This window comes from Sorex araneus, chromosome 11 (genome assembly GCF_027595985.1).
Source record: "Sorex araneus isolate mSorAra2 chromosome 11, mSorAra2.pri, whole genome shotgun sequence".
Classification (NCBI taxonomy): domain Eukaryota; kingdom Metazoa; phylum Chordata; class Mammalia; order Eulipotyphla; family Soricidae; genus Sorex; species Sorex araneus.
This window is the reverse complement of record NC_073312.1, coordinates 5,069,037-5,094,043: the sequence shown is the minus strand read 5'-3', so window position 1 is coordinate 5,094,043 and position 25,007 is coordinate 5,069,037. Positions and strand designations below refer to the sequence as shown.

At 63.0% G+C, this 25,007-nt stretch overlaps 1 protein-coding gene across 1 annotated transcript in view; it reads right to left on the bottom strand.

The window, feature by feature from the left end:
• Positions 1 to 2,645: 2,645 nt before the first annotated feature.
• CPXM2 (carboxypeptidase X, M14 family member 2) overlaps positions 2,646 to 25,007 on the bottom strand; it is a 68,592-nt gene continuing 46,230 nt past the window's right edge. The window contains exons 6-13 of the mRNA XM_055119011.1: positions 22,247 to 22,335; positions 19,615 to 19,738; positions 18,581 to 18,777; positions 17,965 to 18,144; positions 13,274 to 13,571; positions 9,801 to 9,940; positions 7,655 to 7,754; positions 2,646 to 3,676 (exon numbers count right to left, since the gene is read on the bottom strand). Coding sequence (XP_054974986.1) covers positions 3,417 to 3,676; positions 7,655 to 7,754; positions 9,801 to 9,940; positions 13,274 to 13,571; positions 17,965 to 18,144; positions 18,581 to 18,777; positions 19,615 to 19,738; positions 22,247 to 22,335 — 1,388 coding nt within the window. The 3' untranslated portion in view covers positions 2,646 to 3,416. The remainder of the gene's footprint in view (positions 3,677 to 7,654; positions 7,755 to 9,800; positions 9,941 to 13,273; positions 13,572 to 17,964; positions 18,145 to 18,580; positions 18,778 to 19,614; positions 19,739 to 22,246; positions 22,336 to 25,007) is intronic.

Here is a 25,007-nt window from a genome sequence, read left to right as displayed (position 1 = left end):
GTACGGGATGCCGGGGATCGAACCCGGGCCAGCCGTGGGCAAGGCAGAGCCCTCTCCGCCGTCCTATCACTCCGGCCCCGTCAGAGCGTGTCTGGGTGGGTGTGGCTGCACTTCCCCTCCCCGTGGGCCCTTCCCCTCGCCCAGGACCCCACCCCTCACTCACCCACCCATCTCCTGAGGCCACGGGGGCACCTCTGAGCAGCAGCTCTGTGGTCACCAACACACTCAGTGCCGGCAACACCACCGAGTTCTCCGGGTTTAGAGCTTAGACTTAGGAGCAGAATGACGATCCGGTGAAGTCTCGACGCTCAGAGAAACCGCCAGACTGTCTCCGAAGACGCTCTCCGGGCTCTGAGAACTGCATCCATGCCTGCATCACTCCGATGCTGGAAGCACCAAACAGTTCCAATACGTCTACCTGGGATTGAGTCTTCCCAACGCGCCCGGAGGCAGGGATCACGCTCCCCATTCAGAGGCGATGAGAAACACTTCAGCAAGGTGAGACAGGTGTTGGGTGTCACTGGGATGCTCCGAAGCCCCCACTCAGCCCCACTGCTCTCCACCCGCGGGAGTGACCCGAGGGTGGGGTGGGCCTCCTTCCCCCACAGGCCTGGGGGGGGGGGGAGTGTCATGGAATTTTCCCCAGAGGTTAAGGTCTGTTGCTCTTGTTGCCCACGGTATCCCGGGGGGAGGGGGGGTGGCATTTTCTATGCCTCAGCCAGGGTCGAGCACTGATCCCAAAGTCCAGGCATCTCTGGAGGCGGTTAGCACCCAGCACTGAAGGAGGATAGCACCCAAAGGACACGTCCTCTTCTGTGGCCCCTTGTTTATCGGGAGTCTGACCGTGAGAGCCTGGAAAAAAACGATGCCCAAGGTGGCACAGCACAGGAAGTCAGGGAACTGCATCAGACAGGAAGTGAGGGAGATCCCAAAGGACATAGGAGAGGAAGTAGGGGACAGGAAGGGACAGGAATTTGGGGGCACAGGAAGTCAGGGAGACGGCACCAGGCAGGAAGCTGGAGGACAGCATGGGACAGGAATCAGGGCCGCGTCAGACAGGGAGTGGGGCAGCGCGGGGCAGGAAGCCACAGGGGCGGCCCCAGTAAGGTCTCCGAGACCCGTTTCTCTAGCCGCTTCCACATGGCACCGGGCGGGGGGCAGAGAGGCTGCTTGGCCCGGGACCACACAGGGGGCCATCCCAGGACGGGAAGGCACGGCCCCAGGTGCAGCCACGACAGGGGGCAGAAGTCAGCAAAACAGCCGGGCCTCGGGTTCAGCTACCGGAACTAGAACAGATTCAGTTTCCCAGCAAAAAAATAATGTGGAACCAGCCACCCTGAACCCACCCGGGAAAGTTCCGGGCTCGGCGAGTGGGCCCAACTAGTCCATTCTCACAATGCCCGGAAGTTGCTTTTTGCTAACCCTAAAAGAACGAGAAGCCGATGTCATCCTGAAATTGGTACTGAGGTTGGAGATGACTGTTTAACTGCTGCCCGACCGTGGTCCCCCAGACACGTGCCAAAACACCGTTGTCTGGTCACGAGGTAAGATTCCTTCCCGACACAGGAAGGCGGGCACTGCTTAGGTGTCAGACCCTAGAGAAACTGCTCGCTGCCTGGAGCCGAGGCCACCTGTGGGTGGGAGGGTGGACCCCAGGATGCTGGAATAAAACTCTTCCTGCTTTTGCATTATCCTGTTCGTGTCTCTGTCCGTCTCGCTGCTTGGGAACCCGGAATCCCGGGGTTGGGGGGGATGACAGCAGCTGCTGAGGGCCCGGAGGGGCAGGGCACAGCGGGTGAGACCTACCACCTACCGGGGCCAGGCCTGACTTCCGGCGGGCCCCGCCCACCCACAGCGGGGGTCCTCCCGCCCACATGCTTGCGGAGCTCCCCAGCGCCCCCTGCTGGGGAGGGGCAGCCTCGTGGACCCACGTGGCTCTTGAGGCCTCCACCAAGGTGCCACCAGAGCTGGCTAGAGCTCGGTCCCCCCACTCCCCCCCGCACCCGAGCCGCATTTCAAGGGCTTGACAGAGGCAGGGCTCAGGGACTGAGCCCCGGGCTGGTCCCCCAGAGCTTTCTTTGTCTTTGAGGAGCGTGACCTCCTGAGCAGAGTGGGGCCCTGGGCCCGTCCCCGGGACCCTCGGCCAACCGGGCCGCATGGTTCAGTGCTGGGACCCCGGGATGAGGTGCTTCAGCCCCAGGAGTCGGGGAGGGCGTGTGGTTGCCGGGGGCCCAAGCCCTGAGCAGGCCGTGCATCCCTGGCCTCGCCCCCAGCCCTGCCACACGTGTCGATGACTCAAGTTTGACTGGAGCACAGCCTGCCCACTCACGCGTGTGCTATGTGGGTGTTTTCCTGCTGTGGACACCTGCAAGGGCCCAAGTGTCCACTAGTGCTGGGTTAGAGGAAAAGGTTCTGGGAAGATGGTCAAAAGGTCCACGGGGTGTCCCCATGGGTGCCAAGATGGCCCCCCTCACACAGACACACACACACACACACACAGACACACACACACACCGACACACACACAGACACACACGCACATGTGCATACACACACACACACGCACACACACACACTGTGGGGTGGGTGCGGAAGGCCCCCCAGGGGTCTCCGTGCCCGTGAGACTCAGGAAAACACACGCCGGCAGCTCTTCCCACTCGCTTTATTTCCCTCCTTCCCAGGCCTGCGCGGCAGCGACAGAAATGAAATGAAAAGCGGGACCCGCAGAGTTTCCCATGTGGTCACTGAACCCCCGCTCCGGCCCCGTGCCTCGAGAGCGACTGTCCACCTCCCGTGAACCTGAGCCTAGGCTGGGAGCTCAGGCCTGGGCACTCGGGAGGGGCCCCCGGCATGGGCAGCTGTCTGCAGGGGGCCCCCGGCAACAGAAGGACAGAGGCTGAAGCCTAGAGGGGGCCGCGAGCCTCCTCCTGGCCCTCCTGCGGTTCCCTCCGGACCCTCAGACACTGACACCTCTGGCTCCCCCACCCAGGAAGCCCCTGGCTACTGACCAGCAGGGCCGGACGCTCGCTCTGGTCCAGGCCTGGCCAGGAGTCCTGCTCCCTATTCCTGACCTGGGCTCCGCCCCGGGGAGCGTCCTCTCGGCCCCGGCACCCAGAAGGTTCCGGCGGCTGGGCGAGCCCCGGAGCAGAGGGGGGGCTCTCGGGAGCTGTGGGTGCTGCAGTGGCAGGCTCGTGCCTGGCAGAGGGGGCGCCTGCTGGCACACCCACAGGAGGGAGACACGGGGTCGTCGCTGCCCGGGGCCCAGGCCTCGCCCTTCCCATCTCTGCTCTGCTGCTCCACGCGCCCATCGCACTACTGAGCTACAAGGGAACAAGGGAAAGCAAACCCTTCCCGGGGCCGGCCTCGCAGGTCACACTCCCCGGCCCCCCGGAGCGAGACGCGAACAGGGTCCGGTCTCAGGGCCTCGGTCTCCCACGCTGCCGCCGGCGTCGGCGCCCCCGAGGCTGGGCCGGCGGGCTCAGCGGCTGCTTCCCGAACCGCTGCATGATCTCGCGGATGCGCGCCAGGTTGGTCTTGCTGAGCGTGAAGTCGCACCGCGTGGCACCCATGTCGTAGCCCACCAGGCAGTGCTTGGTGGACGAGGTGAAGCCCTCGGCCCTGGCCGTGACCACGTACTCCCCGGGGTTCAGGAGGCGCCAGTAGTCCCCGTCGCTGGCTGGGGAGGGGAGGCAGGAGCTCAGACGCCGCCTTGCACGGGGCCGACCCGTCCCGTCCCCAGCACCACACAGGGTGCCCCCGAGCACTGCTAGGCCCGAGGGCTCAGCTGTCAGCAGGGAGCCTGAACCCCCCCACACACCTGGACCCCTTCCCGCGCGATCCCCCAGGCACCTGGAAGCCCCGATGTCCCCTCTTTGGAAGTTGACCTAAGGCCAGTGGGGAAGTGACCGCCCTCAGGCAGGCAAGACAGAAGAGACGGTTTGGGGGGGTGGGACCGGCCCGGCCCCGCTCTCGCACCCAGGGGCACTCAGCCAGTGGGCCTCGGGGGTCACCGGGAGGGTCCGAGGGTGGGGAAGCATCCAGGCCTGGGCGCTGGGGACCCTGAGAGCCACTGGGTGGTGCTGGCACCTCCACCCTCTGGGCCCCCCTTAAGTGAGTCACCAGGAGCACTGTGGGAGGGGCACCCTGCTATCTCAGCCCACCGTGACTGGGCGTGGCAGCCAGGAGCAGCCTCTTCTGCGGAGGGGACCCCTCTCGGCGGCAGGTGGATGCCCACCCCCGGAGAGGAACCCAGAGCTTCCCTGGGGGTGACAGAGTGGGGACACGTCGGCTCACAGCAACGTGTGTCTCGAGCCTCTGGGGAGCACTGTCCCGCCGAGCCAGGAGGCTCCCTCCGGCCCACCCCCTGTATCTGGTCGTGTGCCCAGCCCACTTCCTGTGCTCGGGGCTCGGCCACACGGACATGAAAGCAAAGTCCTGGGTGACCCCCACCCTGGTGACCGCGGCCCAGGCCTGTCCCCGCCCCCGTCCCCGCCCTCACCCTCTCAGCGCTCGTACCACCCCCGCCCCCAGCCCTGGATGTGGCCTTCCCGCGGCTGGCCCCCACCCTGCACACAGGCCCACGTTCCCTCCCCCAGACACGCCCCGGGGGCCACGGCGATGCCAGAAGTGGACCCTCAGGCCCAGCTGGACGGTGGACCACGGGCTCTTCCTGCGCTTCCGCAGGCAACCTGGGCACCACTCGCTCACTTTGGGGGAAACCCTGAGCAGCTGGGGTGTGGGGGGAGGGGAGTCGCTTTCAGAAAAGTGCAACAAACTCAGGCCCTGCTGGGGCCCCTCCAGTGCCGCCATCCGCCTCACTGTCCGCCAATCACTCCGGACTCTGAGCCTTGCTCATTCGTCAGTACTGTTCCCTGTGGAACGCTGTTCCTTGCACTTCCAAAGGACAGTCTTCACTCATGCCCTCGGGGCGGGCATCCTTAGCCCTCTCTGGTGTCTGAAGGCCAGAAGCGCCTTTCTTTCTGACTCCTCCCTGCAGTGCTCCTTATGCTGGCTCAGAGCTCCCCCGCAGGGCAGCAGGGACCTCCTCGAGGTATGCAGAAGAGGTACAACAGTGTGTCCCAGGGACGGGGGCTCTGGCGGGGCACGGTGGTGGAGGTGAGGTGGCTGCGTACACCAAACCACCAGTGCCAACATTACCGGAAACATGTCACCCAAATCACAATCATTCGGTTTTTCGGACGTGGTGGAGGGTTGTTAGCACTTTGGTGGTGGTTGCTTGTTTTTTTTTTGTCCCTGGCTGTGCTCAGGGCTCACTCCCGGCTCTGTGCTTGGGTCTGACTCCCGGCTCCGTGCTCGGGGCTGACTCCCAGCTCTGTGCTCAGGGCTCACTCCTGGCTCTGTGCTCAGGGCTGACTCCTGGCTCTGTGCTCAGGGCTCACTCCTGGCTCTGTGCTCAGGGCTCACTCCTGGCTCGGTGCTCAGGGCTCACTCCTGGTGGTGCTCAGGGCTCACTCCCAGCTCTGTGCTCAGGGCTGACTCCTGGCTCTGTGCTCAGGGCTCACTCCTAGCTCTGTGCTCAGGGCTGACTCCTGGCTCTGTGCTCAGGGCTGACTCCTGGCTCTGTGCTCAGGGCTCACTCCTGGTGGTGCTCAGGAATCTCCTAGTGGTGCTCAGGGGTGGTGCTACACGTGGTGCCCGGGACTGAACCCGGGTCTGCTGCATGCAGAGCGAACACCCCGCCCCCTGTACCACTCTCTGGCCCCAAGAGAAACCAAGTTTGTTGATCAAAACTGAAAGTATGGGTGTGACTGTAACCGCAATACCTGAACTACGTGGAGACACGTCCGGGGGATGAACGAGGGGGCCAGGAACCCGTCCTGCCTGTGGGCTCTGAGACACGGCCCCGCTCTCTGCTGCGCGCAGGCGCCCTCACTGCTGGAGCCCCACGCTGGGCGTGTGCAGCCTGTCCCTCGGGCTCCTGTCCCGTCTGCCACACCTGCCCGCCAGGCACACCCGGGATCAGCCGCTTCCAGGGGCTCAGGGGACTCTGTGCCGGGTTACTGTCCCCCCACCCCGGGTCATGGGGGCAGCAGGGAGAGCCGGGGGGGGGGACCCCACGGCCAGCGCCACCCAGCAGACACACAGCACGGTCCACCGAGGCCGCACGAACGTCCACGCGTGGCAGCCACGTGGCGTTTGGAGCCGGGGCCGACGGCAGGCAGCTGTGTCTCCCGCCGGCCGCCCCACACGCTTCCTCGCGTGCAGGCAGAGCCCTACCGATCACGGCTGTTCGTGCCAGGCAAAACCCCTTCCGGGGGTTCTGAAATAAACCTGTCAGCTCCCATCAGCCTCAGACGGGAGCCAGGCGGGCGCGGAGGAAGCGCAGGCCCAGGAGGCTGCAGAGCCGCCCGCCCGCCCGCGTCAGCCGCCACCCTGGATGGTGGCTCCAAGCAGAGCCCGAGCCCCGGGCCGGCGTCTCCTGCCGCCCCGACCCTCCGCTTCCCCCCACCCAGGCACCGGGCCCAAAGGGCGTCCCGGGGTCTCTGAGGGTCCTCTAGAGGCTCCGTGGCAGTGTGGGGCATGAGTCCCCTGCAGGGCCGGACCCCGCGGCCCTCGGGGAGAGCGGCCACAGGTCCACACCCCGGAATGGACAGACCGACGGGGAGGGGAGTGATGTTCGGACCCACCCCCAGGGCGCCCAGGTCCACACGTGGCCCCGCCCCGAAGTGGGACTGAGCCCGCAGGAGACGGGGCGGCCTGTGCACATGAGGGTTCCCCGACTCGCGTGTCCTGGGCACGTTCAGGTGGGGCACGAGGCGGGGGCACAGCAGCTTCTCCCTGGTGTCCCAGTGACAGGCGGGAGGGGCGTTGGGGGGCGGGTCCCGGGTATGAGGAATGATACACACACACACACACACACACACACACACACACACACACACACACACTCGAGCAAAGGCCTTTGTGGGCGTCACCAAGGCTGCGGGAGCGGGCTCCTGTGTGGCATGGAGCGGGAAGGGCCTACGTCCCCTGACCGTGGCCCGACACGAGACAGAAGGGCCTGCGGGAGGAGGTGGCAGGAGCAGGAGGCCGACAGCGTCTCCAGGACAGCCTGAGGCTGGGAGCACCCCGCCCGGAGTCCTTCGTGCCAGCCCCGACAATGTCTGGTTTTCAGACTTCGGGCAGCCAGACCAGGAGAGAATGACAGCGAGGGCACTTCCCGTGATTCTCGACGGGAGCCAGCAGGCCTCGCCCCGCAGTGCTCGGGGGCCCACGGGATGCTGGGGCCAGGCTCGGGGCCCGAACATGCGGGTCAGGTGCTCCAGCCTTGCGCCAGACGCCCGGGTCCCAAATGCCTCGTCTCTGAGGACATCCGCGTGGGGTCCCTGTCCCAGGCTCTAGGGCTCTGTGGGAAGCTGGAGGAGCCCAGGGAGCTCAGACTTTCTGGAAACTTCCTCCTGGGTCTGTCTTTTGTCTGTCTGTCGCTTCGGGGCCACACCCCACGGTACTCGGAGCTTACTCCTGGCTCTGTGCTCGGGATCGCTCCTGGCAAGTCTCGGAGCATGTGGTGGGGGGGGATATACGGTGCTGGGGAAGGGGCCAGACCCTGACCCCAGTGCCATCTTCCCGCCCCAGGTTCGGGTTCACCCAGCGGAACGGCTCAGGGCTGCCGTGCGTGCGCGTGCCCGGGTACCTGTCTGCACGTCGTGGTCGATGCCCTCCACGGAGACCACCGCGCCAGGGATGCCGTGCCCGAGCGAGTCCTGCACCAGGCCTTTGATGCCACGATGGACCTGTGGGGGCCAGGGAGAGGGCGGGTCAGGGCCCCGCAGGCCCACAGCTGGCCTGGCTCTGGGTGGATTCGGGGCCCAATCTTCTGACCCGTGCACCAGAAGATCTTCTGCTGGACTTAAAATATTTCAGAAATGTCAAAACAGGATCATTACCCCCAAAAGACACATATTCGGTAAAAACAAAATGTAATTTGGGGGGCGTGGGCTGGTTACCAGGTAGCAGCGGGAGAGAAGTGGGGAATTAGTATGGGGTTTGGTTTTGTTTTATTGGCCCTGGATCCTACGAAGGGCTGCAGGCGTGCACTGACCACTAAGCAACCTCCTCGGCCCTCCGTGCATAGTAGTTAACACTTTCCTGGACTGTGTCTACTTAACTACGGAAGTGTCCAAAAGGCCTCTACAGAAGACACTCAGTCCACAGGGTCCTTCCACTGACAGGCCACGGAGAGCGGCCACGACCGTCTGAACCTATGCCTGGTTCCCCATCTCCCGTGTGTTGTGCCTTCCCCTTGCCGCCCAGACCCTTGGCAGGCCGGGGCCAAGCTGGGACCATCCCTGCAGAAGGACGGGGTCTCGGCTCCCTTAGGAAACAACACAGTTGCGGGCCCAAGGCCAGACAGGGTGGAGCGCTCGTAAGGGCAGGGCCGCTGTGCCTGACAGCCACTGTGTGAAGGGCAGCTGGCGGCACCGCCCACGCGCTCGGGGCTCTGGGGAAAGGGGGCGGCAGGCGCGGGCGGGAGTTTCCTGGGACGAGCAACCCCCAGGATTAGCTCCGAAGGTCCACGGATCAACTCGGGCTCTACAACAGCCCCTTCGAGGGGAGAGTGCGGAATCACTTCACTGGCCAGTGTGGGCACCACGGAGAGGGCACGGCGCCCGCGGGGCCATGCGGAGAGACGGTGCCCGGGAGTTTAAACTGTGACCAAATCCAGGACGGGCACAGAGAGGGCCGCCAGGGCGCCCCAGGGTGCCCGAGAGCCCTGGTTGCTGACCCCTGATCTGACCTACACCCCGTGCCACCTGGCAGAGATCCTGGTGCCAGCCAGGAAGCAGCGGCCACAGCCCCTGGCTCTAAGCTCTGAGCCACCCGGGGCGGCCGTGGCGTAAGGAGCTGCCAGGTCCAGCGGGTGCCTAGTCTCGGGTGATGGACACCCCGGGGACCTGAGGGTCTCCCGTCCTCCGTGCCGATGCTGAGGGGTCCGGCTAGCCTGTGCTTAGGGGGCCTGGACAGGGTTCAGGGAGTTCCCCGCTGGCCCAGAACCGGCAGGCGCGGAGCCACTCCGTGGCCACGAGCTTGGGGACGGGGAGGGAAGGGGGCTGAGCGCCTCATGCCACCGCAGGGCCCCTCACCCACGGGCAGGGCAAGCTCTGCGGCTCCCCTGGGAACTGCCCCTAAGTCACCCGCTACCTGCAGCCCTGCCCCGGGACTCTCCGCCCAGGGCTGCTGACCCAACCCCCCGCCCCGCCAAAGTCACAAGCCAATGCTCCTGCCCCAGTCCCTTAGGACGTGACTGATGGTGGGTCTCTGAGGGTCTGTAAGGTGGTGACGGGGTTAAGATGAGGTCACTAGCTGGACCCTCAGAAGCAAGGAAAAATTGGGGACAGACACCGGGGGTGGGGACACAGAGCAAAGCCACCAAGGGCCCGACAGGAGGGCCCCTGTCTGCCAGCCACAGCAGCAGCCTGCAGCTCACCTGCTGACCTGTCCATCTCACTCTCCTGGCTCCCCTGCCCCCGCAAACGCTTTCCCTCCTGCAGCCCCGGCTGACTCACCCCTCTCCACAGAACAGCCCCTGGGCACCCCCAAAAGTCTCCCTGCCCCTGCCCTGCCCCAGCGGGTGTGGTCAGCCATGACCGTACCGCAGGGTGCCCCAGGCCATGAACAGCAGCCCAACACCGCAGCCTCGGGGTCACTTCCGGGCGGGGGGCAGGGGGTATCCCATCCGTGCAGACAGACAAGGCCCCTCCCCGGGGGCTGGGGGAGGGGGGCCCAGGACGGGGCAGGGCCCGGGGCTGGCTGGGCCCTCGGCTCCCGGCCGCACGCACCTGCTCCATGAAGACAATCAGGGACTCCCTGTTGTTCTCCCACTCCTCGGGCAGCTCGCTCTCGTGCGGGAACTTGTCGCAGCCCACGTAGATGGACAGCTCGAAGCAGTTGGTGTGAAGGTAGCTGAAGTCGTTGAGACCTGCCAAGGGCCCGGGGCTGCAGGTGGGTCTGAGTCCGGCTCCCTTCCCGGTAGGGGTAGGGGTGGGGGGTCCTGTAGGCAGCCCCGTGAGAACCTCCAGGGCTGCCGGGACAGCGGCTCTGGACGCTGCGTCCAGACAACGGCAAAGGGCCGTTGATAACAGGTTAACAGTTTGCCAGTGGCCGGGCCGGGGAAGGTGGGTCGCCATGACTGTGGCTGGGGTGCAGGTTGCCGTAGGAACCTTTAGGGGGCGTGAGTCTTGTTTCTGTCAGTAGCTCAGAGGCTCTGAGTCCGCGTCCCCTGACGCTGAGTGTGGCCACGCGCCCACTGACGTCCCTCCTGCCTTCCTCGACAGAACCACTGCTCACCCGGAACCAACTTGTCAGTCGCCACCCCTCCCGGTCGGTAGCTCCCTCCACACCCATCAACTCTCCGTCTTAGAACATGCTGGAATCGGCCTCTGCCCCCAGGTGCCCCACGTTGCTGGACGGTGATGCTCGGGCCGAGTCTTTTGTTCTGCTTTGGACCATATCTGGAGGTGCTCAGGGCTCACTCCTGGCTTTGCACCCAAGAATCACCCTGGCAGTGCATGGGGGACCGGCTGCACGGGACGGAGGAGATCAAACTCGGTGGTCCGTGTGCCAGGTGAAGGCCCCCCCCCCACCCTGCCCTGCTCTCTCCAGCCTTGGTTTTGTGTTCTGGAGGGCGCCACACCGGCTGTGCTCAGGGCTTCCTGCTGGCTCTGTGCCCAGGGGTTACTCGGCAAGCTCGGGGGACCATGTGGGGTACTGGGGACCCAGCTGGGACCGCGTGCCAGGTCAGTATCCTGCCCATTGTACCATCACTCCAGCCCTCGTCCAGCTTCTTAAAATTTAACTATTTTTTGGGGGGGGAGTTGCTAGAGTGATAGCATAGCGAGGAGGGTGTTTGCCTTGCACGTGGCCGACCTGGGTTCAATTCCCAGCATCCCATATGGTCCCCTGAGCACCGCCAGGAGTAATTCCTGAGTGCAGAGCCAGGAGTAACCCCTGTGCATCACCAGGTGTGACCCAAAAAGCAAAAAAAAAAAAAAAATTGACTATGGGTCCACTGGGCCAATCCTGGGCGTCCACAAGCTCTCCGCTGACATCTGCCTTAAACCACAGAGAAGTGGCCGTGATGGGGGTGGGAGACGCAGAGCTCAGGCTTTGCATGTGGGGGACCCAGGTTCAGTCCCCGACACCCCGTGGCCACTGGGGCACTGCTGGGGGCAGGCCTGAGCTCAGAGTGCGACCCCAAGCCCCAAGCAGAAATACGTAAGCAGGTAAGTCTTGGAAAGGCCACGGCCAGGTCTTAGGCCTGCAACAGAAAAGGCAAGAATGTTGAGGGGGGACGGGGGGATGGTGGGGGAGGTGGGAGGGATACTGGGGTCATTGGTGTGGAGAAAGGGCACTGGTGGAGGGGTGGGTACCGGGTCATTATAGGACTGAAACGTAATCATGAAGGTTTGTAAGTCTGTAACTGTATCTCACGGTGATCCATTGAAAAAACAACAACAATAACAACAATATATATATATGTATATATATATATATATATATATGAAAGAAAAGGCAAGAACGCTTTGTTTCCATTAAGAAACTTTCCCCAGAGAAAGCGTTTACATTTGAAAATTTTTTTTTTCTGCATCCCTGGTGGAAATAAAAAGCCTCCTCCCGGCAGGCAGCAAGGAAAGCCCGGCAGGCTCCGTGCACCGGCCTCACGGTGGCCACGGGAATAAACACACCTGCGGCTCTCAGTTCTCTCCGCCCGCGCGTGGAAAAGCTCCTGCAAGGCACGTGCAGGCGGAACCCACGCAGACTGAGGTCACCTCCAAGGCCGTCAGCAGAGTGGCCGGGGGAGCCAGACACGTGCCTGGTGACCAGGGCGAGAGGAGGGCGAGACCCCCGGGCCGGCCAGTGCGCCCCCTCATCCGTCGCCAGCGAGGGAGGGAGAGACCTGCACCGCCCTGGGCATTCTGTCCACCCTGCGGATAGGCAGGGCAGCTTCCGGGCCGGCAGGTGGTCACGTGTGCCCGGCCATGGAACATCCTGCAGTGCTCTTTGACCCCGGGTTCATTTGTCACAGACACGTTCAAGTGTGCCAGTAACTGGGCACCCCCCCCCGACCCAATCCCGAATAAGTATAAGCAGGGTCTGCAGGGCTGGAGAGAGCTCGGGGCACGTGCACGCACACGCGTGTGGCAGGGGCCACGTCTGAGCCCCAGGGCCGCATCTGGTCCCCTGAGCACTGCCAGCATCAACTCTCGAGCACTGCGCCAGGTGTGACCCCCAAACAAGGAATGCATGCAGCTGAACACAAGTCCTGAATGACAGGGGGTCGCCCAGCCGGACCCCAACACCCCCTACACAATGCTGTCCGGGCTCCACCCCTGCCCCGCCCCAGCTTCTGCCTCACTGAACACCTTACAGATCTCGCACCCCTGGGGACAGTGCCAGGCCAGCGGCCTCTGCCCGAGACGGCCTGCCTCCGGCCCCACGCTGACCAGTCTCAGGCCCACACCAGGCTGCTTCGGGGCTCGTCACATCCCTGCTGCCTGCCTCTGCCTGTCTCGACCCTTTAGACCCGAACAGCCCCGAGTGGACACCAACGGGGACAGACTGACAGGCCACAGCTGTGGGCTTTGCTGGCTGGGCGGGGTCCTCCTGGACTCCCAGTGACCCCGCTTATAAGGGGGGAGTAGGGACGGGGACACAGTGCAGAAGGGAGGGCACGGACTTCGCCAGCTGTGGACTCTGGTTCCATCCCTGACAACACAAAATAGGTCCGGAGAGCACCTCAGCACGGCGCCAGGAGGACGCCAGAGCACTGCGGGTTGAGACCAGCCCTCCTCAAAAGCATAAACATTCAAGGGAGACCCTGGGGAATGCAGTGAGTCAGCTCACGGCCCTGGCTAGCCGGGGGTGCTCAGAGCCCAGTGCCCAGGCCCAGGAGGGGGCGGGGCTAGGAGGGGCGTGGCCAGGAGGGAGGCAGGACCAGGAGGGGGCGGGCCCGGGAGTGGGGCGGGGCCAGGAGGGGAGGGGCCAGGAGGGACGGGCCTGGGAGTGGGGCGGGCCAGGAGGGAGGCGGGGCCAGGAGGGCGGGCCTGGGAGTGGGGCGGGGCCGGGAGGGAGGCGGGGCCAGGAGGGGGCGGGCCCGGGAGTGGGGCAGGGCCAGGAGGGAGGCGGGGCCGGGAGGGGGCGGGCCCGGGAGTGGGGCAGGGCCAGGAGGGGACCGGCCCGGGAGCGGGGCGGGGCCGGGAGGCGGGGCCGGGAGGGGGCGGGGCCGGGAGGGGCGGGCCCAGCAGACACTTACTGCCGGCCACCGTGTGCCAGGAGGCCCCGTTGACCGTGCCGTCCTCCTTCTGGAAGTCCTCGGTGTGGCACACGCGCCGCCGGGCGTCGGTCATGAGGCGGTGCGTGGACGCGTAGGCGTAGGCCAGCCAGCGGAACACGTGGTCGTCGGGCGTGGGCGTGCGCTCCTGCGGCTTCTGCGCCGACTGGGCCATGTCGTAGGGGTAGGCCACCACCAGCTCGCCGCCCTGCAGGTTCCCGCCCAGCACGAAGGGGACCTTCTCCAGCCAGGCGATGACCGCGCGGGTCTCGGCTGCCACCTGCGCGCGCCCAGGGGACACGGCTCAGAGGCCTGGAGCTGCCCCCTCCCACCCACCCCCGCTACTTGAGACACAGCTCAGAGGCCTGGAGCTGCCCCCAGGTGGCCATTCAGACAGCAGGGCACAGCTCCGAGGCCCGGAACCACACTCCCCCCCCCCCCCCCCCCCCCCCCCCCCCCCCGCCGCCCGCCGGCCCACTGAGCTGGCTACACTGAGACCGAGCTGGCCTGGGGTGAGACCACCCAAGCGAGCAACACTTGGGACACGGAGGCCTGCACTGGGGAGGGTGGACACTGCGACGATCAATGAGGAGAAACGAGGAAGCCCAGGGTGGTCCCGTGGTGAGGAAAGGGACAGTGCAGTGACAGCTCAGCGAGGGGCGGCAGGGGCCACGCAGCACAGAGAAGGACAGAGGGACAGGCCGGCCACAGCAGGTCTCCGCAATGCCCAAGCCTCTGCCCTTCGTCTCACCGCAGCCCTGCAGGTCGGGCTTGTGTCTGGCCAGTGGACAGTCCCGTGGAAGGACACAGCGAGTTCCCACAGGCCCTGTGGCCGGGGGCCTTGGTGTGTCCAGCTCTTGGGGTCTCTGGCCTGGTCCCATCTGAGTCTCCCTGCCAGTGCACAGGAGGCTGGGAGGAGGCCACACTGGACACCCTGGGCACGGCCAGCAGCACCCACACGGGGCAAAGGCCGCCAAGCAAACTACTGATCCTAGCCTGCGTGTTCTGCGGGAAATAAGAGCAAAATGGGATGAAGAAAGACCAATAGGGAAGGAGCCACGGCAGAAAGGAGACAGAAACGCCGTAAGCCAGAGGCCCGAGCCGTGGTGCAGCGGGAGCGCATCTGCCTTGCACGCGGCCGACCTGGGTTTGATCCTTGGCACCTGATGTGGTCCCCTGAGGCCACCAGGAATGATCTCTGAGCACAGGGTTGGGAGTAAGTCCTGAGCACCACCAGGTATGGCCCCAAAGCGCTACACACACACACACACACACACACACACACACACACACGTCAGAACCCAGGGAAAACAGAGGGGTCGCTGAATCCTATTCAACTTCAACAAGCCCAGAGAGAGAGAGAGAAAGAGAGAGGGAGAAAAAGGGAGGAAGACAAGGAGAGAGAGAGAGAGAAAGAGAGGGAAAAGGAGGAAGATAAAGAGGGGGGAGAGAGAGAGATCCAGAAATAACCAGGCCCTTGAGAACCCAAGCGGAGGGTTTGTAATAGTAAAACTTTCTTTTCAAAGGTTGATCGCATAATTCGGAGGAGTCAGGACACTTGCACACAAACACCTACTAAAATAGTTACTCAATAAAAAAAAGGGAGGTATGAAAGGTACAGCAGGCAAGGCATTTGCCTCACACGTGGCTGACCCAAGTCCGTCCCTGGAAGCCCCTGTGAGACCCTGAGCCCCTCCAGGAGTGATCCCCAAGCACAGAGCCAGGAATCAGCCCTGTGCATTGCTGGGAGTGGACATCTTAAAAAGAAAGGAGATGTGGGATTTGCTCCGTACACTTTCGGGTGGGGCTAGAGAAAGGTACGCAGGACCTGGCGTGAGGGCGCGTGGGCGAGTGTCCCGGCTTCCCACGTCTGTGTGCTCAACATGCTTTTAACGTTGGCAACATTAAAGGAGAAGAAAGAAAACTGACGAAGCCTGAAGCCCAAATCGGACAGTGTGGCTTGCTGAGGCGGAAGGCGGAGCCGTGGGTCTGGGTCTGGCCCCAGTCACCCTCGGGAGGTGATTTCAGGAGAAACCCAGTCACGGGCAGGAGCCAAACAGCGGGAGGAGCTGACGCGAGCAGGGCAGGCACAGAGACGGCTGGCTAAGGGGCACCCAGACGTACCAGGGCCGCTACGCTCTGGGTTTGTTCCTCGGGACCCCCAGGGCCCCTCATGGGCTCCCTGTTTTACTTATTTATCTTTTGAGGGGTGATTAGTCCTGGGCACCGCACTCAGGGGTCACTCCCGGTGGGCTTGGGGGACCGAATGTGGTACCAGGGATCAAACCTGGGTTGGCCGTGTGCAAAGCGAGCACCTTTCCTGTGTCTCTCTCCGGGCCCCTTCCCTGTGTCGGATAAACTCAGCCCTCGGAAGCCGCCTTCCGCCCAACACAGCCGTGTTCCAGCCAGTGGCTGCTTCCATCACCCACCCGCTCTGCCCCTGAGAAAGCGCGGCCCGTCTGACTGGCTGTTGCTCTAAGTAGGGCGTGCCCTGAGTCTCGGGTCCTGGGACTCTGCGTCGTGACCCGGGACTTAACTGCAGCCTTTGCATGGGCACGAGCTCTGCGGCTCCCTCCTTCCTGCAGGGAGAGCCGGCCCCTGGGCATTGGCCCCTTCCGCGCCAGTGAGCACCGGCTGCCTGGAACGGACTCAGCTGACCACAGCTGGGCACCAACGTGTTGGCTTCTACCGCACACGTAGGAGGTGGATGGAAATGCCCCGCCTCCAAGGTGGCCCCTTGCTCTCACCCCACGGGTAAGACCCTGATGCCCCTTTCCGACACCCATCTAAATTGCGTCTGCGAACTTCATACTCATGTCTGGGGAGGGAATCTAACACCCTTCCCTCCTTTCCTTAGCCCGGAGAGAGGCGACACCCTTTCAGGTTCTAAACCTTCGCCTCCTGCTGTGCAAACCCCTCTGTATATGACGTCCCTCTCTGTACATGACACACCCACGTTTCCACCAACTGGCTTTTGTTTCTCCTGCTCTTTCTGGGCTTTTGTTTTGTTTTCGTTTTGGAGCCACACCCCGTGATGCTCAGGGGCTCCTCCTGGCTCTGCACTCGGGAATCACTCTCAGCGGTGCTCGGGGATGTATAAGGGGTGCCGGGAATCAAACCTGGGTCAGCCGCATGCAAGGCAAGAGCCCTCCCCGCTGTACTATTGCTCCGGCTCCTTTCTCTTGCTATTTCTTACATATTTTAAAACCCGAATTCCATGGCAAATTCAGTTTACTCAGACTTGTGCTTCTCGCCTAGAGTTTTTAACCTTTTAATGAAGACATTTCCTAATTTTAATGAACAGTCTTTCTAATGGCCAAAATTATTTATCGTTTATTTGTTGATTCGTGGCTCACAAATACTCATCAGATTATTAAAAGGCTTTGCTAAGAGAATTTATGGAGTATGATCATTAAATATTATCGATGCTTCTTTCAATAGGCAAATTGTTTGCTTTGTTTTCTATCCTTACATTGATTTCTACTCAAGTTCTCTATATTTACAGGGTATATTCTGGTTGCTTGTTTGCTAAAACTTTAAATCAATTTTCAGGCTTTTTAAATTTTTCTTCTTAGCAACATAATCACTCAGAGTCACACGTCCCGAGAGCTCTCCGATAGGGGCTGGATCCGCTCATTTTTATGTATGTTGTTATCATTAGCATTTGGTTCTATCTTTTCAGTTGCCAGTTATAATCTTTTTCTTTGACCCATTATTTTGAAAAGTATGAGGCTTACTCCTAGCCCGGTGCTCAGGGATCACTGCTGGCGGGGTTCAAGGCATCACGTGGGGTGCCAGGGATTAAACCTGGGTCGGCCGTATGCAAGGCAAGCGCCCTACCCACTGTGCTCTCTCTCTGGCCCCAGCCTCAGCTGTTGCAAACATTCCTGGGACTGCCGAGAACAAACATTCCCCGCTTGTTGGCTGTAGAGTTCTTTGAGTGCTTCGTGTCTAGCCTCACTGGTCTTCCCCGCCTCTGCTGACTGCGTCCTGTCGTCGCCAGGAAGGGTGCTGGGTGGGGACGGCAGAGCTGGGTCACTCGCCCTCTATTCCTGAGCACTCAGGAGGGGGATTCTGGTGAGAGCCCAACGCCCCGGCCTTTCCCTGGCATTGCTGCCGGGGCTCCTCTCTTACAGCGCTGGGAGTCACCGACGCCTTCCCAATTTGGTGCATAGATGCCCACTTTTTTGGGGGGTGGGGCTTTTGGGGTCACATCAGCGATGCTCAGGGTGACTCCTGGCTCTGCACTCAGGAATCACTCCTGGCGGTGCTTGGGAGACCCTAAGGGATGCCGGGGCCCAAACCCAGCTCGGCCGTGTGCGAGGCAAGCGCCCTCCCCGCTGTGCTGTCGCTCCCGCCCAAGGTGCCCACTTCCTAGGGTGCCAGAGTTCCCGGGTGCCGGGCGGCTTGAGGGAAGGGGGCCCCCTCTAGGACGGACTTGGGCAAGTTCAGCGCTTCTCATGGCACCGTCTTTCTCTTTCCGACGGAGCGCTCAGGCAGGGCTAAGTTGGGGCTTAAAGGACGAGTAAGTTCTCTTGCGTCCCAGGGTGGCTGAGGACCCCTGCGGGCAGGAGAGGAGGGTCCCAGCAGGGCGCAGGTCCCAGAGGCTCTGCCGTGGAAGAACTGCACCCCCAGACTGCAGCGGGGGTGGGGGAGCACGGGGTGTCGCTCACCGTGGCGTTTTCCGACAGGAACCACTCAGGGACCGCCAGGTGGTGGTTGGGGGGCTTCCTGGGCCCCCCGCGGCGCGCCTCCGTCTCCCAGAGCAGGGAGTTGAGGTCCGGGAAGTTGTTGTTGATGTCAATCCCGTCGTGGGTCCAGCGCCCCAAGGACCAGCCCCCCAGCTCCGAGCCCTGGGGACGGTGGGGGACGTGAGGAGCCCCACGCACGTGCCTGGGACACACCCCCTCCGCCTGGAGCTGCTGCGCCCCCCGCCCACCCCCACCCACCCACGTCGCCCACCTCCATCTCGCTCCCCACCTCCGACCCCATCTCCACCTGGCGTGTGTCCCCAGACCCCCCCCGCCCCCCGAGCTGCCGACACAGAAAGGCGGGAAGAGCACTGTCCATCACCGTCCCGCGGGGCACGGTGCGCAGTGACCCCCCCCGAGAAGGGCGGAGCTCCCCGACTCCGCCCCTGCGGGGCAGGGCTTACCCCTTCCCAGGCCTGCCCCCGAGAAGGGCGGGGCTCCCGGACTCCGCCCCCGTGGGGCGGGGCTTACCCCTTCCCAGGCCTGCCCCCGAGAAGGGCGGGGCTCCCGGACTCCGCCCCCGAGGGGCGGGGCTTACCCCTTCCCAGGCCTTCTCGTAGCCGTCGGGGTTGAGCGAGGGCAGCAGGTGGATGCGGGTGCCCTCCACCAGGCGGACGATGCGCGCGTTTCCCGCCAGGTACTCCTGGCACAGGAACTGCAGCAGCAGGAGCAGCAGCTCCCGGCCCAGCACCTCGTTGCCGTGGGCTCCCGCGATGTAGTGAAACTCGGGCTCACCTTCGGGCGCACAGGGGACAAGACAGAGCTGCATGCACCCCCCCACCCCGCTCCGGGCCACCGGGCGGGGCGTCCCCGGGCACTGCCCAGCCGGCTGTCTCCGCTGGGGCTGGGTTCTCATTCCCAAGCAGCGAGGCCAACGAAACAAACAAAAACCTTAGGACGGACGGCTACGGGGTGACGGTTTATCCTGGGTTCGAGATACAGCGCGGCCGGCGCAGTAGGCCAACGCTGAGGCACGCGCCAGCCCTTGGGAGCGGCACAAGCGAATCTTAAACCAGGCTGGACTCGCGTGAGTCAATTCCCAGCAATGCACGGGGTCCCTGAGCCCCGCCCGGATGAGCAGAGCCGGGGGTAAGCCCAGAGCGGCCCAGACACCAAGAAGGGAAAAGAACAAAGAAAGGACGTTTGCGTGGCATCCACCAGGGCACAGAGATGGACAGGAGCAGCCGCGGCCCGGCCTTGTTGCAGCTCTGCTCGGGGTGCTCGCAGAGCTCAGATTCCCGGGGACGGGCTGAGCTGCGGGCGCCAGTGACTCAGTCTGGAGGAAAAGTCTGGAAAGAGCCTGACTCGTGGCACCAAGCCTGGAATGGGGGCTATGAAAGGGGCCCAAAGTATTGCCCCTGACCAGGGCTCACCTTCCGGGACTCCTCCAGCCCCTCCCTCGGCTGCAGACATTGATGCCGCTTGGCGTCAGTGCAGCCGTGCGGGCTCGGCCCCCGGAACCTGCACCCTGAGTGCCCAGCGTGCGGGTGGCTCCTGAGGCCTCAGGAACGTTCCGTGCCCACCCCCCTCGGCCCTCCCTTAGGATGGAGCGTGCGGGGGACGGAGACCCACCGACTTCGTGCTCGCCGGGGTGGTCCGAGACCTCCACGGCGTACAGCTTCAGGCCCTGGTGGCTCTTGCCGATGTTGTAGATCCTGGTGATGTTGGGACACATTTCATTCACCACCTTCATCAGCTGCGGAGACACGCAGGGAGGGGCACTGAGCAGGAAGCCGCGGAGGGGTCCACGCAGTGACCACCCGCTGCCCCCAGACTCTCCTGGTAGTACAGGGTTCCCTCGGCCTGGGCCCACTCCTCTGCCCTGCGGCCCTGACCCCAGCACCCCTCCCTGCTGTGGTTTCTCCCCCAAGTCTCCTTCCCTCCCCAGGCCGTGGGTCTCGCCTCATTCAACTGTGGTGTCACCTCCCCTGGCCGTGGGTCTCACCTCCTTCCACTGTGGTATCTCCTCCCCTGGCCGTGGTTATCACCTCCTTCCACTGTGGTATCACCTCCCCGGCCGTGGGTCTCACCTCCTTCCACTGTGGTCTCACCTCCCTGGCCGTGGGTCTTACCTCCTTCCACTGTGGTCTCACCTCCCTGGCCGTGGGTGTCACCTCATTCCCCTGTGGTCTCACCTCCCTGGCTGTGGGTGTCACCTCCTTCCACTGTGGTATCACCTCCCTGGCCATGGGTCTCACCTCCTTCCACTGTGGTATCACCTCCCCAGCCGTGGGTGTCACCTCCTTCCACTGTGGTATCACCTCCCTGGCCGTGGGTCTCGCCTCCTTCCACTGTGGTATCACCTCCCCTGGCCGTGGGTCTCACCTCCTTCCACTGTGGTATCACCTCCCTGGCCATGGGTCTCACCTCCTTCCACTGTGGTATCACCTCCCCAGGCCGTGGGTCTCGCCTCCTTCCACTGTGGTATCACCTCCCCTGGCCGTGTGTCTTGCCTCCTTCCACTGTGGTATCACTTCCCCTGGCCGTGGGTGTCACCTCCTTCCCCTGTGGTCTCACCTCCCTAGCTGTGGGTGTCACCTCCTTCCACTGTGGTATCACCTCCCCGGCCATGGGTGTCACCTCCTTCCACTGTGGTATCACCTCCCTGGCCGTGGGTCTCGCCTCCTTCCACTGTGGTATCACCTCCCCTGGCCGTGGGTCTCACCTCCGTCCACTGTGGTATCACCTCCCCAGGCCGTGGGTCTCACCTCCTTCCACTGTGGTATCACCTCCCTGGCCGTGGGTCTCACCTCCTTCCACTGTGATATCACCTCCCCTGGCCGTGGGTCTCACCTCCTTCCCCTGTGGTCTCACCTCCCCTGGCCGTGGGTCTCACCTCCCCTGGCCGTGGGTCTCACCTCCTTCCACTGTGATATCACCTCCCCTGGCCGTGGGTCTCACCTCCTTCCCCTGTGGTCTCACCTCCCTGGCTGTGGGTCTCACCTCCTTCCACTGTGGTATCACCTCCCCTGGCCGTGGGTCTCACCTCCTTCCACTGTGGTCTCACCTCCCTGACCATGGGTCTCACCTCCTTCCACTGTGGTATCACCTCCCCTGGCCGCGGGTCTCGCCTCCTTCCACTGTGGTATCACCTCCCCTGGCCGTGGGTCTCACCTCCTTCCACTGTGGTATCACCTCCCCTGGTCATGGGTCTCGCCTCCTTCCATTGTGGTATCACCTCCCCCGGCCGTGGGTCTCACCTCCTTCCACTGTGGAATCACCTCCCCTGACCGTGGGTCTCACCTCCTTCCACTGTGGTATCACCTCCCCTGGCCGTGGGTCTCACCTCCTCCCACTGTGGTATCACCTCCCCTGGCCGTGGGTCTCGCCTCCTTCCATTGTGGTATCACCTCCCCCGGCCGTGGGTCTCACCTCCTTCCACTGTGGCATCACCTCCCCCGACCGTGGGTCTCACCTCCTTCCACTGTGGTATCACCTCCCCTGGCCGTGGGTCTCACCTCCTCCCACTGTGGTATCACCTCCCCTGGCCGTGGGTCTCGCCTCCTTCCATTGTGGTATCACCTCCCCCGGCTGTGGGTCTCACCTCCTTCCACTGTGGCATCACCTCCCCTGACCGTGGGTCTCACCTCCTTCCACTGTGGTATCACCTCCCCTAGCCGTGGGTCTCACCTCCTCCCACTGTGGTGTCGCGTCCCCCAGCTGTGCCTCTCACCTCTCAGGGCCTACTGCTTTCTGCCCCTTCTCTAGACTGAGGATCCTCTCAGGGACAGACACCCTCGTGTCCCACCTCCTTAGCAGCCCCTCTCCTCTCCCTACCAGGGCCTCTGGAGATGCTTCCTTACAAAGGTCTGCAGCGGGGTCCCCCGCAGTGCCAGGAAGCAGTTCTCAGCGGGGCCTTGGGGGCCGGGGGCCTCTGCCCGAGTCTTCCCGGACAGGCGGCCGCAGGGGCTCCCAGGAATAAAAACCCCTTCTCCAGCCCGGCACCGGGCAAGGCCCAGGATGCTCTTCGTGGCCCTGGAGCATATATTCCCGACAGGGGCGACGTCACCCCCAGGGAGAGGGAAACGGGCCCTCTGACGCCCGGAGTTTACGATCGCAGGACGGACTGTGGCTCCCAACGGCCGTGCAGCCTCAGCCCACAGAGTCCCGCCCCCCGCCACAGGCCCTGGTCCCGGAACGGAGCCCACACAGCCCCATTTTCTGGGCACAGGGCACGGAGCCCCCCGGCGAGTGTGCATCTTACCTGGCGCATTTCCTTATAGCTGTGGTGCCTGAAGTCCAGGTCGTCCGTGGTGGTCATTTCATTCCGTCGGTGATAATAGTTATTGGGATCTGGGGACAGCAAAGGGCCCGTGAGTCACTTCATCACTTGCAGGCCACCCGAGAAGGTCTCTGAGTCGTGAGGGGACACAGCCTGGGCTCCAGCGCCTGACATTCATGCGGGGGGGAGGTGACTTCCAAGGCATCGATGACGTCAGATTGGGCGGTGGAGAACAGGGGTCAAGGGCCAGAGGCCTGGGGTCAAGAGGCTATTCCTTGCAGTGAGACCCTGGAGAATGCCTTCTCAGGGTAATCTCTGACATCCTTTTTTTTCACCCCTAACAGGGAAAAGAAGGTTACTTCCCTGACTGATCCATTGTCAGTATTAGATGGGATAATCAATGTGCATTGCAAACTATTAGCGCTGAGTGATAGCAGGAAGAATGGGTGGATAGATAGGTGATAGATGGAGGGATGGATGATGGGTGGTTGGATGGAGAGAGGAAGGGATGGATGGATGGTGGATTTGATGGGTGTTGGATGGATGGTGGGTGGGTGGCTGGGTGAGTGGGTGGTCAGATGGATGGATGATGGATGGCTGGGAGGGTGAGTGGGTGAATGGATGGGTAGTTGGGTGGGTGGCTGATGGGTGGATGGATGGATGGTGAATAGATGATGGATGTCAGGACAATATGCAGAGATAGCCTGCGTATTGTGGTGGGCAGGGCTAGGTGACCTTCCGTCATTCAGTCACTTTATCCTACTAAGAGAAGCTCGACCAACCTCTATCCAGGTGTCCTTTCTCCCCTCCTAGAGACAGACCTCACCCCTAAGTCCAGCGTCCAGCATGGCAGGCTCAGCCAATCAGAACACAGCACTCCCTGGTCACTCTTACTGGCCCAGACAGAAGTGGACAGCAAAGTCCTTTGACACTGTGCCCCTCCTCTTTCCCCCTGAGAAGCAGGACCCGGGGGGGTTAGGAAAAATGAAAATGAACTGGTCTGATGCGTGCAGTTTGGGGTGTGGCAGCTCCCTGGGGAATGCCTCTCGAATTCTACTGGATCTGGGGAGGGGGCCGAATGCGAACCTTGGGAACTCTTGTATGCCCTTGAGACCCAGGCCCCTGGCTGGTCAGTAGTGGCCAGTAGAGTTCAGTCCGACCCCTAGTCACCACACTAAGCCACGCCCCCGGGACCTTCCTCCACCATCCTCTGTATGTGTCATGTGTGGGCTTTGTGTGTTCTTCGATAGTACACGCCAGCCACCCTCACTCGAGGGTACGTCTGAGTTTTCTGGAAAGCTACTAGGGTGTGTATGAGGTGCTGCGTCACTTTACAAGCTAAGTGGGCATCACACCAGGCCCCCCAGATCCCCCTCTTCAAAGCGGTTCTCTAGCCCGTGCCTGGGGGTGTCCTGCCCACCTGAAGCTCTTTCATTGCCGACGAAACCCCTCGTTTCTACCCCGCTGTTCTGCTGCGTTTCCCAGGTGACAAGAAGAAGGGGTCTGCTGACACTAAGGACCAGTGAGCTAAGGCAGAGAGGACCCCGGTGACACCCGGAGCTACTGAACAAATCAACGTTGGCCCCCACCTTCCGGGACCTTCCAGTGACTCGGGATTTGGGGGGCTTGGGAGGAGCCTCACCCCCTCGCCTGAGCCCCTTCCCCAGCAACGCTGAATCCCCTCTAAGCCACATCTGTAGCTTCCATAGTCACAAAAGCAAAGAATTCCAGAAGGAAGGGACCGGACTCCGGAAGTGAGGAGCACAGCTGAAGGGAGCACCCTGGGGGCCCTGAGCTCACGACCCAGCAGCGTCTGGAGAGAGGTCACCTCTCCTGGGAGGTGCAGGCAGAGATCCTGGCCCGCTCACAGCTGGGCGCAGTGCTCAGAGCAGCCCACCTACCAGCCCAGGACCCCAGGGAGCGGGGAGGGCTGGGGGGGGGCCCTGGGGGCTGCGGCCTGGAGCTGAGCAGCCAGTTCCACACACCAGCAAGCGGCTGCTTGCTGGACCCAGCGGGGAACGGCCGCATCCATATTTTCACAAAATCTCGACTGTGCTGTTAAGCTTGAGAAGCACCAAGGGCAAGCACTGTGCACCCAGTCTGCAGGTTGCTGGGTACACGTGTGATGCCCGAGCCAGCGGTGTGCCCACCCCACAGACGCTGGCACATCGGTCAGGCCCAACCTGTTAGAGCTGCCCCGGGTGGGGGCCGGGGTCACCGGGCTGGGCAGCCCCACAGCCAGAGACTTTCTCTGCCCTTTCCCGGGAGAGAGCAAACTAGTCTCACAAAGCCCGTCGGGGGAGCGAGCCTGTGGGAAGGAGAGGGAGAGTCGGAGAGCAGGGGTCCTCCCGCCCAGCGGGCTGAGCACGCCCCTCGCTTTGGCAAACTTCTATTTTCCAAGCAAAGTTAGAGCCTCCCCTCGGGCCTCCGCGCCTGAATCTGCCCACTCGCTCCTTCCTAAGAGCAACTCAACACCCCCAGCCTCAGGGGGCTCCTTCCTAAGGCCCGCAAAGCTCCCTTTGTCTTGAAGTACAAATTAGACAGAAAAACCCAGAGCTCAGTACAAAAGACCTCTGTGCAGCACATTCTCTGCCTGAGAGGAATCAATTTGCACGGATAAAGGTGCTCAGCCCTGCAGTGCCCTGGTCCGGCCAACAACCTGTATTCTGAGGGATCAGGTTTGGTCAGGGACCTCCGGACACCCCCCTGCAGGGAGCCGGGCCAGCCCCTGCCCCACCCTTCC